Source organism: Amphibalanus amphitrite, unplaced genomic scaffold (assembly GCF_019059575.1).
Source record: "Amphibalanus amphitrite isolate SeventyFive unplaced genomic scaffold, NRLGWU_Aamphi_draft 000183F_arrow, whole genome shotgun sequence".
Taxonomy (NCBI): Eukaryota; Metazoa; Arthropoda; class Thecostraca; order Balanomorpha; family Balanidae; genus Amphibalanus; species Amphibalanus amphitrite.
Genome location: NW_024881678.1, coordinates 579,773 through 593,689, shown reverse-complemented (window position 1 = coordinate 593,689; position 13,917 = coordinate 579,773). Strand labels below are relative to the sequence as shown.

Below are 13,917 nucleotides of genomic sequence, written 5' to 3'. Positions count from 1 at the left end.
AACGCTACCAGAACACCACCTGGCTGTGGGCCTGGAACCTAGTGGAGCTGTAACATAGCCATCGTATCAGCATGCCGGTAAATTTTGGCCGGCACCCCCACGTATGCGGTACAGGCAGGGTTTAATCCGGTATTATACCCGTGATCGTGATTTCAATCGGATAGAACAAGCGGATCTCGGTATTAGGACGGTACTGAGCCCTGAGCCGCCTTCAATGCCGCCTAAAATGGACTGTTGGCAATGATGTGGTGCAGACTATTAGTATTTTTAACTAGTGCGCCTATTCTAGGAATAGCGGAAAGGACAAAATGTATGACAGAAAACAGTATATTGACGTTTATGGCCGCATTAGGGCAGAGCGCTCACTTAAAATCAAGCATATTCTCACTAACCCGGAAGACATTTCAAGGTCTACTTATTGCTGTTTGCCATGTAAGCTTGCCTAGCTTCCGAGCTACATCGATATTTGCCGAAAGCTTGTGTTTCGATTACCTACATTGGCTTCATTTTGGCGCATTACACTAGCAAGAAGTCTCGACTACTTTGGCGATTGTTTTCAGAGAACTTTTAAACAACTTTTGTTTTTCCTGCGTGACCAAAAAGCTGATGTAGGCGGGAAAGGAAGCGATATACCGTCCAAACGGGCGTAAAATTAGGAGGCCTGGATCCTGTTAGGTTTCTTTGGTTGAAACTTGTTTCACTCCTAGAAAATGCGATGCAATTGTGATAGCGCTGCGCTGTCTATCGCATTACGGCGCGCAAAAGCCGCCTGTTTCAGAGCGCGCTCGAATAATGATGGCGATACTTACCGAATGCCCCTATATCGAAATAAATTGCCGCCTGTTTGTTTTGTTTCCCTCTGTCTGACCTTGTGTTTGTCCGTTTCAGATCTGCCAGGCGCTGAAGGTGCAGACTCCGGTGCTGCAGCTGGGTGTATACCGGGAGAAGATTGACCCGCCGCCTCCATCAGACGGTAGGTCACGACCCGTCACAGCGGTCACGGGGGGAGGCATTGTAGGCTCTAATGGCTTTGTCACGGGGACCGGCGGAATGTATGTACTTTGGTCTTATCTGATCACGGGGCTGATCAGAGGCGATGGGTGACTGACGCCACTGATCGGAGACCATTGGATTACTGGTCGCACATTACGCTTGTCAATTTAACTTGTACAAGGTGGGGCAATTGGCATTCATTTTATGCATTTACTATTCTGTCATGACCAGTACGAGCCAAACACAGTATGGCAGTAAACGTAAATCAGCTGTGCATCGCCACCGACTCGATCGCCCAATATTCCGCCGCTGTGCAGCCGGGTCGCAGTACCGTCGTTTGTCCACGGGCCGCTGTGGCACGGCCCATGTCTGGGGCCGTGTCACCTCCCCCGGGTCGCAGCAGATTGGACGAGTGCATTAGTTGGGACCTCCCGCCAGCTGCGCCCTGCCCTCTGTTTGGACGAGTGCATTAGGTGCGGCTTCGGTGCAGCTGTGCCCTGCACTGTTTTTCACTATTCTGTTTTTTCTTTCTCTCTTCCTTTCTCATTCCAGCACCCTGTTCCGGCTCTCTCCCTCTCCATCTCCCTCTCTCTCTCTCCCTCCCTCCCTCCCTCCCTCCCTCCCTCCCTCCCTCCCTCTCCCTCTCTCTCTCTCTCTCTCTCTCTCTCTCTCTCTCTCTCTCTCTCTCTCTCTCTCTCTCTCTCTCTCTCTCTTCCTCTCATTTGCTGTCTCGTTGCTCACCTCGCTCACTCCTCCGTTTTTTCTTTCCTCACTTCTCTCTCCTGGACTCATATCACCCACCCAATCTCACTTTCCTTTCCCATCTACCCCGCTTTCCACCTCACTGATACCGCGCTCAGACATTCTAATTATATGGCGTCCCCGGCCTCCCCCGGTCGCCACCGCGACTCCGATCTTTACGAACTGCTGATGCCGGCTCTCGGCGCGTAGCTGACGCAGCCACTTGGAAAGGCCTCCTGGGGGAACGGTTCGCTGTCAGTAGGTCTTAGTGGTTATCTCCATCTCGGCCCCCGCCGCGGCCTTTCTCGGTGGACCGCGCCGAGATGATATTAGAGTGCGGCTTCAACCCGGCACTGGGGAATGGTTCAGCGAGAATCAGTGTAGAGTGTGAATTATGGATGAATCTCTCAGTTCTTGATGGCGGTATTATTCCAGAGATGAGTGTATTGTATCGGTCTGAGACGTGTTTAAGTGCGTGTCGGTATATGAGAGTCCGCCTTCCCCTGCCGCCGTCAGACCCAGAGTCGTGTGTAAGTGTGCGTTTTGTTGATGAGGTCCCGTCTCCGCCAGCCTCTGCACTTCCGCAGACACTGGTCCGTGTGTAAGTGTGCGTTTTGGTGATGAGGTCCTGTCTCCGCCAGCCTCGGCAGACACTGGTCCGTGTGTAAGTGTATGTTTTTATGTTTTGGTATGTCAAATTTGCGCTGGCCGCCCGCAGACCCTGATTCGTGTGTAAGTGTTTGCTTCGGTATATGAAAGCCTCGCCCTCCGACCCACGCAGACTCACATTAGTGTTCTAAGTATGCGTTTCGGCGGATGAGATCCCGATCCCCCCCCCCCCCTCCCCCGGCCCTTACTGACCTGAAGTGGTGTGTAAGTGTGTGTATTTGGTTACAAGACAACGTCCATTTGTCGGCGGCTTCCACAGACCTGCAGTAGTGTAAAAGTGTTTGTTTCGGTAAATGAGAACCCTGCCCTCCCCGGTGCCCGCAGACCCGGAGCTTCACACGGTCACCCTGGAGAAGATGCCCGGTCAGACGCTCGGCATCAAGCTCGTATCTCGCCGCTGCGGCTCGGCCGGTGACGGGGTGTACGTGGCTGAGGTGATCAGCGGCTCGGCGGCCTCTCAGGACAGTCGACTGCGGCGGGACGACCGCATCCTCTACATCAACGGCAGGGACGTGCGGCACGGCCGGCTCCAGCTCGCCTGCGAACTCATACAGGTGAGGACGGACTGGGAGAAGACGGACAGAGGCAGACTGAAACGAGACAAGGCAGATATTGTCTGAACTGGCAAGGGACAGCTATGGACGGGGCTTATGGTGTTCAAGGACTAGACTCGCGAGTTTTAGAGACAAGCAAAATGGTGCGGATACCCCGTCCTTCGGTCTCATTTTATCGCAGGTCAAGCGGTCTAATAGCTGTCGCCGATTAGCATCCGGTATCCATCCAAAGCTCTGGTCTGTATGGTATCATGCCTTTCGGTGCCGAAAAGCGAAACTATTCCTCAAGATATGTCTGATAGCAGATACATGAGCACAGAACGAAATAAGCCGCAGCTAATACAACATAAACCTAGTGTTCAACTATAACTGGCAATAACGGAACGAATTTTACCAGTTGAAGGTACTGTTATCAAACTCCTTTGTCGATTTTTCTCATAGTTGAAAGGGGAATTAACCGGAAATGAAAAACAAAATACATGAAGAATGCAACATGCTCACTAGGAATCTAGCCAGATCGGCTTCACGATCTAACGCTTGAACCTGCGATCTAAGTGATGGTGTGACGGTGTCGTTAACTCGTAGTTAGTGGGAACCTCACATATTTCAGACACGAGATTGCGCGCTTAGGGGAGTCTGAAAATGTTCGGCTGAAAGGAAACGCATGCAACGAGCTGGGAAGCCATCGAACGGCACATTAGTTGCTATGTCTCGAAACGCAATTAAAAACGTATTGCGTCATCTCTGGAGATACCTACTCGGGTCGTTATGGTTCTCAGCCTGGTTTTATTTGACTTTTTGCTCCTTATTGCGCCAGATCTTTACAGTCATTGCGTCTGCGATATCATCGTCAGCAGAACATCCGTGATATCCAGCATCTGTGGTACTCGCTGCTTCATCAAACAGAAAAACTATGCTTGTCTTGTTTGACCCCGCCGCATGGATTTTCAAGTCTTGGATATATTTACGTCTGCTGAGCTTGCTATCCGGATTCCGGCCTCACCTCGGTTATCCGATTATACTGAGCTGCACCCACTCCCTCCTTCCCTCCCTCCTTCCTCCCCCCCCCCCCCCCCCTAAGTAACGCCCGTGTGTGACGCCCCCGTCCGTGTCCGTCTCCCCAGAGCAACTCCACCGTCAGTCTGGTGGTGTCGCGGCCCTCACCGGCGCGCGGCCCGTCCGACGACGTGCCCGACGGCCTGTTCCGGCGCGCCGGGCCCGGCCTGGCCGTCTCGCACGCGCGCACCAAGTCTGCCCCGGAGCGGCTGTCGCAGAGCGGCGGCGGCTCGGTGGCGGTGCCGGCGGCGCCTGACGAGCCGTCTGGGACAGACGAACCAGACCGGGCGGCCATCTCTCGGCAGGCGCGCGGCGAGAGCATGGACCACCTGTCGGCGCCGGACCCGCCGTCCGTGGCGCCGCCGCCGCTGCCCGCCAAACCGGGCGACCCCCGCCGGCGCAGCAAGGAGGCGCGACGCAGCCTGCGCATCGAGGGAGATGTGCTCCAGCAGAAAACCGTCACCATTGCCAAGGTAAGGCGATCGGGTCCGAAGGACCTTCTGGCATCTGCGGCGATAGTATGTGGAACATAATGGTTATCGGCATGATCACCTTCCCCAGGCTCGTAAAATAAAGTGTGTAATAAGCGATAAGCTTTCTGTTGAAAAAGGACACTCTTTGAGAGAACTCGGTTAAATGGCTTACGATAGCAGAAAGAAGTCCCTTAGCGATGTAAACTATTCGGAATCGGGCTCAGCAGGGTTCATTACGTTTCGAAGTCCAATGTAAAATTCTGGAGACGTTTCGATTCTGATATCCATTCCCGATAAAACGGAAGCAATGCTCGGAATCGAGATCGATTCCGGCGAATCAGCGCCGGCCGAAGAAGGAGCAGCCCGCAATGAGGCGGTTGGGACGGCCGAACTTGGGATTATGGCGCTGCTCAGTATTCATGGCCGGAAATTGTGCGGTGGGTTCGGTCGGGACGCCGGGGGACGCCGCCAGGACCGGTTGGACTGAGTGCAGCCGGTTAAGTACTAAATGGAATGTCAGCCGTGATCAGATGCCCAGATGTTGTCCGTGTATTTCTTTTAGATTCGAAATGTATTTATCTATGTCGCTCATAACTATTTTGTTTCGGTACCAGCGATTCCGTGGTGTCGTATTTCGGTTATTACTAGCATATTTTCTGCAGAATATAGTTGGGAGTTGTGTGCAGAAAGCAGCTGAAGCAGTTCCCATCTTTTTGTTCATTATTTCAGTCTTCATTTCCCAACTTGAAATGTTTCTTTTCATATTTTCATATTTGGAAAGCTTCAGACCGGTCAGGGTTCCCGCTTTACCCGTGAAACCGGATAAAGCGGAAAGCCTGTGGCAATCAAAGCCCTCTTCGTTCACCTCTCTTCACGCTCCCCCTCCCCTCTCTCCCATCTCTCCTTTCAGGTGGCCAAGGAGAGCCTGGGCCTGCGGATCGGCGGCGGCATCCACTGCATTGAGGGCGACACGCCCATCTACATCGCCAATATCAACCACCAGGGACCGGTCGGCAAATCAAAACAGATTAAGGTAAGTAGCGGACAAATCGGCAGGAACGGAACAGTGGGGAATATATTATCGTGGGGAGTTTTATCGGTCGGATTTGAGGCCGCATGTGTGTATCACCACGATGTGGTGTGTTTCTTTTATTTGTATATTTGCCAGTGCTCTAGGCTTTGCTGAGTGGTTAATTTGCCTGTGGGCTGTGTTGTTTTGGCCTTTGGGACGCTTCAGGTTTAGTTAAATACTTAATCTATTGTTTGCCGGTTGAGTGCCGAAACTGGGAACTAAATCTAAATTGCAATCAAGTTGAGAAGCGCTTTATTCAGCCACATGTTTGACATGTTGACATGTAACTGGGTTGGTGATTAAATTGAGAGCTCAACACTCGGCAAGGCTCGAGACAAATGACCTCAGATTGTTAAAGTTAATATGAATCCTCCTACTCGCTTGTATGGCGTGTGTGTCCGCCTGCGCACCCTGAGCTCGGTCTAAGCTCTCCTCGGGAACCGGTGTGCAATGTGCGAGGATCGGAATTCGGAAGGACGGGACAATAACTTTCCCTCCGCCACTGTGTGCAACTTATGTCAGCCTCGTTATTGTGTTTGATTATTTGAACTCTAACTTGTTTTCATTGTCACTCCTGTCGTGAGAAGCCTTTATGTTGCTTGGCGTGTACAGTGTATGTACACTATCGCCACATAAATTTATTTACTGCATTGCTAAAGCTGTATAAACGCGGAACACGCTGCCACCATGGTGTGAATTCGTGAAAAAATGACGGCAGTTCCATCTCTTACAAGTCGTATGCCTAATTAGCTCGCTCGGATCAATCATCTTGTTCTTGGATAAATTGGCAACATTCGTCAGCGTACATTTGAATAGATTGAAGTCATCCGTCATTCCGACAGTTTCCCGAAATCAGAGACTAATTCCTAGTCCATTGTTGAATTCGTCACAAGGGAGCTGCGTGAAAGGAATACGAACTAAATTGAAAATTGCTATGAGTTTATCTGATGTTCAGTTATTTGCATTCACGGCGCATCCATATCAGTGCCAGTATGTCGGGCGATGCCATCTTTTTTTGCCAAATACGTGTGCTGCAGCTCTCATGGCGCGCCCTCGTGCTCGCGCCCCTTGTTATAAACCGGCACGAAGTCCGTAATGGCTGTAAATGTCAGCCCATCAAGATTCTGCGGGATTGTGAAACCCCGGCCCCAGACTCTAGGCTCTCGCTGGATATTCTATGATTAGATCTGCGAAGCGCCCCGAATTTGCAGCGCTATTATAGTAGTTATTTTAGTAGGTAGGCACTACTGCCATAAGGCTCCGTCGATCCATGGTAGGTAAATTTGACGCCGTTTTTCAATGCACTTCATTTGTCCCTGTATCTCCCCCTGTGGTGCTCTCCGCTGCGGGCCGCTCTGACGCCCCACTCCACCCTGTGTACCCCGCAGAAGGGGGACATCCTGCTATCGGTGAACGGTCGCAGTCTGGTCGGTCTGACGCACGCGCAGGCGGTGGCCGCGCTCAAATCCACTGCCGAGCTTCCCGGCGTGACGCTCAGCGTGCTGGAGGGACCCGAGACGTCGCGGGGACCGGCCAAATTCATCCCCAGCTGGACCTATTGGCAGACCCTGCCCAGGTGAGATTGTTAGGGACATGCGGCGCCGAGCGAGTCAGTCAGGTTCGCGGCCGGGCCAGGGCCTTCGTGGGACGCGCCGTAGTGGCCCCCGACGTTCCCTACATTGTGTGGGACGTCGTGTGGTGCCCCGTGTTTACTATGGGAGGGAGTTTGGTTCGTTTGTTCGCTGTCGCTGGCCATTCGGCCGATGTTTGCTCCGTTTCTACTGTCGTCTCCTCTGTTTACTCCCCAGAGTGGCTCCGACTGGACCACTCTGTGTGTTCTGTGTGCTCCTGACCGTGTTACTTGTGTGCTCCAGGTGCCTGTGCTACCCGCGCGGTATAGATCTCTCGCGCAGCGCCACGGGCTCGCTCGGCTTCAGTATTGTCGGCGGCTGCGACGGCGGCACGCGGGACCCCATCCACGTGCTGTTCGTCGTCCAGAACTCCCCGGCCGCCGTAGAAGGGAAGCTGCGCTGCGGTGACCGTCTACTGGCGGTGGACGGCCACACGCTGGAGGGAGTCCGGCACGCCGAGGCAGTCAGCCTCCTGAAGCAGGCACGCAATAAGGTCAAACTGCAGATCGTCTCCTGGATGGGCACAGAGGTGTGAGGTCGCGCACTGCCCGAATCTCTTCCCCCTGGCGCCTGACTCGCCGGGCCTGTGTTGTGACGCTGGTTAGTGAATCTTACATACGGTACTTTCATATCTTGGATCTACTTTCGTACGGTGAACCGGCTTATTGGCGTATGTTCACTATTTTAATGATGTGGTTTCAACATATCTCTCAGCTGTTGGATTGATTGCGGCTGTTCTTTCGCCGATGATGGTGCGAAGTGTGTGATGGTTGTAGCGGTGTGATTGCCGCCGTGTGCGGGCAGCTAGGGGCGCCCGTTGTGTGGGTGCAGTGTGCGGCCGGTCGGACGGCTACGCTCGGGGTATCCATGGCGCGGGTGGACTGTGTGCCGCGAGGGCTGGCTGCGGCTGTGTGGGGCGAACGTGTGGTCTCTCGGGGGGTGCCGCGAGGTCGGCGCCGCGCGCGGACGGGCTGGTGGCCCGCCCGCTCAGTGATGCGTGGTGTGGGTGGTTTTCTGGCGCTGCTCTGGCCAATGTAGACGGTCGCCCGGATGCCTCGAATAAACATGCTCATTACTCGGATACACGAGTGTTTGTGTGCAGTGGTGGAGTGCTAGACTGTCGGGCAGCGGACGAGATCGGATGAACGTAGTTAGCGGAGATTCGGGGATTTCGAATGCTGCATCATCCCACGACACACAGGCACTGCGATGGTTCCATCCGAGACTGGTTTGCACGATATCTCGCTTCTTTGGATTGCTGCTGTCCATTTTTACTTTGATATTGCCAATAATCGGTCTCAACCTGCCTAAAGATAAAAAAGGTCGAGAGAAGTGTTCCGGCAGACAAGGCATGTAAGGAAATGCGATATACAAGGACATCTTTTTAATTATGGTGTCAAAACCTTCAGGGTGTATGCCATACGAAGGATAACTTTACCACGAATAGACAACAACAGTAATCCTGCAGCTAACACTCGAAACTTGTGAGGCTGGTGACCGATTATGTTGTAGCATTTTCATCTGTTAAAGATAACTCCTAATGCGTTGCTGGCAGCAGTTTCAGGCTGTTTATCCGTTTATATGTAGTATTTCGTCAAATGTATTTCAACGTACGCTCAACAAGCGCTTTTCCTGGAATGATTGCACGAGGTGCAACACCCTTTGAAGGCATTTTTTCTCTTGGAATATGTTCTTTTGGAAGCCCTCAGGTCCGGGAGGGTTCTTTGTAGACTAGTTATTGTCGTATGTTATTGCGCGAGCACTGCTATCGCTGCGACACCCTTGTGCAGAGCGAGCCAATGTTACACCGGAGGAGCTATACCTACGATTTGTCTGGCATGCGACCGGTACGTATTTATATATTCGCACAAAGGAAAATAATTATCCTATAGCGCAACATGGCGCAACCATGCAACCTTAGCACTTAGCATATCATACGTATCCTTCGACATGTTCGGTCGCCTGTTTTGTTTCTTCTGTAGAAGCGGAGCCGAAACGTTATGGGTGAAATCGTCTCCTTTGTTCCCGCCGCGCAAGACTGCTTCATTTGTTTAATTGCCTTTAATTTAGTGCCGATGCCAGCCGTGCCCGTCGGATGGAATCTCGTTTCCCAGTCTCTGGGGCCCAGTTCTAGACCAATGCTCCCCGCGCCATGGACCCGGGACCTCAGCTGTGCCAGGGTCGCTGGAACACCAGTGGCGCATTACGGGGCAGCCCGCGCTGCGAGCGATCCGATCAATGACCGATCGACGCGGCCGCATCGTTTCCGGCAATACCTGTATAATTTCTGATCAGTAACATAACAACGTTGCATCGAGTGGTTTGCTAGAATCATAAAGGGGCATCATGTGTCCCCCGGGGCTTTCGGGTTACGTAATTCATAATTGCACTCACAGCCTGGCCCATGGCGAGTTTCAACGAGGAGTAGACGGTAAGGAAAAGTGCTATGTCTTCTACACCATTCAGATCATTTGCTGAAATATAAATCGTGGCGTAATGAGCATTCGATTGTTATCAAGATGGAGTCACATTTTAAGCAGACTTGCAGACAGACTTAACGTGTAGATTACCCGCGACTGGTCCATCGCATCCTCGCCGCTCAGAGGATTTCATATAAACGTACGATGCTCTTGTGAAATGAGAGTAGATCGGAGTTTCCGCCAGGTGTTGTTTGCCTTGGATGTAACCTTGTTATCCGTCCTGGAACTGTATTCTGTAGGTTCTCTCACGCGCTTGGCATACGCCCGCCCAAAATGGGTATTTATTGGGAACCATTGAGTAGCGTTAATCGTATCGACAGCGATCGCCCCAGCGTTAGGCGCCTGGTGGCGCGCACAGTGACGGTGCGAGGCGGCGCGGCGCGGCGCGGCCCGACAGCACAGCGGGCGACCACAACACCCAGAGACGACTAGAGACGTCGGTCCTTGTGGGCCGCGCGGCCCGTCCGTCCACCCACTCTCTGCGCGCTCCGCCAGTAGCAAAAATAGAGCCCGCGTCCCGCCTACAGCGCGCACAGCTCTATCGCCAACATCATATAATTTCTCAGCTCTCGTCATCTCTCATTGGCGGGAACCCGTACTGGGGAGTGTCTGCGCGGCGCACACTCGCCCGTCCGCAGCCACTCTCCACACACACACACATACACATACACACACGCGCGCGCGGTGTGACTATGTACAGCGCAGCGGGCCCGACACTCGTGCGGCCGACAGCTGCATAGAACAGTAACGAAGCTAGCCAGCCGGCACGCGCACGAGCCATATCGGTAACAACAAGCAAATACAGGACATATCACAATGTGGGGCGGTTGGCGCGCAGTGTGTCGCCGTACTCTGCCCTCCGACAGCACACCCTGATTTGGCGGCGAGCGGCGCCGCGCGCTTTGTACTGGTCTGTGCGCGGCGCGCCGGCGGCGCCGACCGCTCACACCATCGACACGTTGGGACCCAGGTCGGGCGCGCCCTGGTGCGACGTCACTACACGACAGTAGGGGTCGCGCGCGGTGGCCACGGTGGGCAGTTTTTTCGGCGACAGCACCGGCTCGGCGGCGGCCAGGCTCTCGGCCGTGGCGGCGCCGGCGGCCAGCTCATGCAGCTCCATCTGCGGGTGCATCTTGTCGTGCTGCACGTAGCCGGAGCTCACCTCGGGCGCGCCGTCCGCCAGGCGCGCGCTGGCCCAGGCGGGCGGCGCGCCGGCAGTGCCCGTCGGTACCGACATGCTGGCAGCGGCGGCGGCGGCGGCGGCGGCGTGCGCCGGACTGCAGCCGCCCACCGCCGGCGGCGCCTCGCCCGGCGGCGGCCCGGCCAGCACGTACGGCGGGAAGCCGGTCACTGAGGACGGCTGCGGCGGCGGGCCCAGTGCCACGTACGCATTCCGCTCGGCCGACTTGTCGGCGGCGGCTGGGCACGGTTTGGCGCAGCCGGCGGCCGGCGGCGGGCTGCCGAGCCGCGCCGCCGCCGGCAGGCCGTCCTCGGGGGGCATGCTGACGTAGCCGGTACTGGAGCGGTGGCCGATCTGCGAGTAGGGCGGCGGCGGGCCGGCGGCCGCGCCGCTCAGGTCCGGCTCGGAGCGCGACAAGTCGCCGCTCGGCTCGCCGGCCGGCAGCGACTCCATGCTCCTGCCGCGCGCCACCAGCGCCTGGATAGCCTTGGCGTCCACGTACGGCGAGAACTTGGTGTAGGGTGGCGCCGAGCCAGCCGCGGCCGCAGCGCCCGGCAGCTCCGGCCCGGCCGCCTGCACGTACGGCGCCAGCTGCGGCTTGGGCGGAGCCGCCGGCACCGGCCAGCGGAACTTGCTGTAGGTCGGTGACGAGGCCACCTGACGAACAAACAACGCCGTCAGGTCAAGGACAATTCTACAGAGATATACCAGTGGTAAAGCTGCAACCAACAGAACTAAAACACCTGCCAGCGAGCATTTGATGACATATTACCTCTAACTTCTACCACGCCCACGACAGCCATGCATTGCCGACATCACCATTCCTCCGATTCCCTATCCTTCTGACCCCCGTTCCGTCCGTACCTTGTCACACTCTGCGCCCGAGTCAGTGTAGTTGGTGGCGCTCGACGAGCAGCTGTTGCTGTCCGTGTTGACGGCCGGGGTGAGTTCACTGCCCTCGCCGTCACACTCCTCGCGAGTCAGGTCCTCCTGCAGCAGCTGGAACGGTCGCACCGGGTCAGTCACACAACAGACACAGACACTAAGGATACACGGGTACATGGGAACCGGAAACATGGGTACAATTAGAACAGGATAGACAGAAACAGAACCACAGGGGACAGTTATGTTGGTATATAATCCAGCCACACAGCTACTAAAAACTCAATAATATTCTGACCAGCATTACGATAATTTCGCCGCCTCCGTGCCCCAATGTCAGCACCTCCACGCACTCGTTCCACACTGTCCCATCCCGTCAGGCTCTATCTCTAACCCTCCCATCCTGTCAGGCTCTACCACTCCGTATCCCGCCACTCACCGGCTGTCCGGAGACGGAGGCGGCCGTCCTGTCCGTGGTGCCACTGCTCTGGCTCACTAGCCGGCCGTAGCCGCTGTCCGGGCCGCCCGGGAAGCCGTGCGCCTTCTCCGGCCGGTCCAACCCAGCCGGCATGTTCACACCCAGGTTCCGCATCTCACTCAGCTTCCGCTTGGTGCGGTGGCACAGCAGGAAGAAGAGCAGCACAACGAACATCATGAGCAGCGCCCCGCCCACCACCACGCCGACAATGGTGGCTGTGGGCCAGTCGGAGACGAGCACGCACTGCTGCTCCGTCAGCGGCGACCAGGGGCCGTCCAGTCGGCCGGCAGGCGACACCGTCACCGACGCCCGGATGGCGAACAGGTGGCGCTGACTGGAGCCGGGCTCGCACTCGGGCACGGCCAGCTCGGCCACCAGACGACCGCCTGCGGGGAGAATGGCTCGGTAAAATTAATTCATAAACAACTTTAAAAAAAAATCATCATTAGAAAGGACTTCATGGAGATTGTCAAAATTTTCAGATTAATGAAACAGATTGAAAAGACACTGTATACTCGGGGAACAGCCGGCTGCTATAGCAGATAAACTTCCCTTCAGTCGTAACAACCGTACAATTCAGGCATAAGTCGCTAAATCCCTCAGTTCAAAACTGAACATAAAAAAGCAGACACCCTCCATCGGTCGGGGATGGCACTGACCGTCTGTGGCCGAGTAGAGCAGCGTCTGGTCGGTGGTCGTGTTCACCCCGCGCCGCTCTGACACAGTGCGCAGTGTGTAGACGGGCCGCGGGCCTCCGGGCACGGTGGGCGGCCGCCAGCTGACGCGCACCGCCGACGCGTTCAGCAGCTGGGTGCGCGGCGGCTCCATGTGGCCCGGCCGGCCGGCCAGCGTGCGGCCCGTCACGGCTGCCGACCACGCCGAGCAGTCGGCCTTATTGCAGACAGACAGTCGGAACTTGTAGTTGCGGTACGGCTGGAGGCCGACCACCGTGTGCGCCTTGGTGCTGGCCGGCAGGGAGACGGTGTCGCCGCCGGCCGGCTCGATCTGCTTCAGCTGGTACTGGGTGAGCTGGCCGTTGGGCCGGGCCGGGGCCGCCCACGATACGTGCACGGCGCTCGAGTTGAGCGCTGATACCTGAGTGAAGAGACGAGAGGGGGACGGTCAGTGATCCGCTAAAGGACACTAGCTGGGGTAGAGGCGCAACACAGTCGAAATTATACAGCAGCACTAATACACTGTGTTTTGTTACATCTACAAGGTAGATCGTGTTTATAACATGTACTGATCCTCGTATTACACGTTACACCAGGGGCGACAACCGCGTGACACTCCACTGACCTGTGTGATTGTGGGCGGCTCGGGCCGGGCCGACAGTGTTCGGTCCACCACGGGCGGGTGGCTCCTCTGTCCCTCCACAGCGCCGGAGAGTACTGCCACCTGCAGTCGGTACTCGGTGTAGGGCGCCAGGCCGGGCACGCGGACCGTTGAGCGCCGCTCGCCGGCCGGGTGCACCACCGACTGCTCCTCGCCGGCCGCGCCTGGGCGGAAACACGGGAGAGGGTCGGTCAGAGGAGGGACTCGCAGCGCAGCGACACACCACGCACAACATGAAACCCGAACACCAACAACTCAGACGAAGGGCAATAGCTTTGGGCGCGTTAATAATCAGGCGCAACACAGCAGTCATGCACCTCAGCCTTGAGCTGAAACTCTCCTTCAAGACCTGCCACCGGTCGTCTCCGTGCAC

General features: G+C 55.9%; 2 protein-coding genes across 7 annotated transcripts in view; one reads left to right on the top strand and one right to left on the bottom strand.

The window, feature by feature from the left end:
* Nucleotides 1–8,272, top strand: part of LOC122384190 (ligand of Numb protein X 2-like) — a 48,512-nt gene extending 40,240 nt beyond the window's left edge. For all 4 annotated transcript variants that reach the window (XM_043371284.1, XM_043371283.1, XM_043371282.1 and 1 more), the window contains 6 exons: nt 889–973; nt 2,728–2,957; nt 4,082–4,486; nt 5,397–5,519; nt 6,947–7,134; nt 7,433–8,272. In XM_043371284.1, coding sequence (XP_043227219.1) covers nt 889–973; nt 2,728–2,957; nt 4,082–4,486; nt 5,397–5,519; nt 6,947–7,134; nt 7,433–7,724 — 1,323 coding nt within the window. In that variant the 3' untranslated portion in view covers nt 7,725–8,272. The remainder of the gene's footprint in view (nt 1–888; nt 974–2,727; nt 2,958–4,081; nt 4,487–5,396; nt 5,520–6,946; nt 7,135–7,432) is intronic.
* Nucleotides 8,273–9,927: 1,655 nt separating this feature from the next.
* The window catches only part of LOC122384199 (cytokine receptor-like), a 39,509-nt gene continuing 35,519 nt past the window's right edge, over nt 9,928–13,917 (bottom strand). For all 3 annotated transcript variants that reach the window (XM_043371310.1, XM_043371307.1, XM_043371308.1), the window contains exons 13-17: nt 13,509–13,708; nt 12,869–13,304; nt 12,171–12,595; nt 11,714–11,848; nt 9,928–11,506 (exon numbers count right to left, since the gene is read on the bottom strand). In XM_043371310.1, coding sequence (XP_043227245.1) covers nt 10,613–11,506; nt 11,714–11,848; nt 12,171–12,595; nt 12,869–13,304; nt 13,509–13,708 — 2,090 coding nt within the window. In that variant the 3' untranslated portion in view covers nt 9,928–10,612. The remainder of the gene's footprint in view (nt 11,507–11,713; nt 11,849–12,170; nt 12,596–12,868; nt 13,305–13,508; nt 13,709–13,917) is intronic.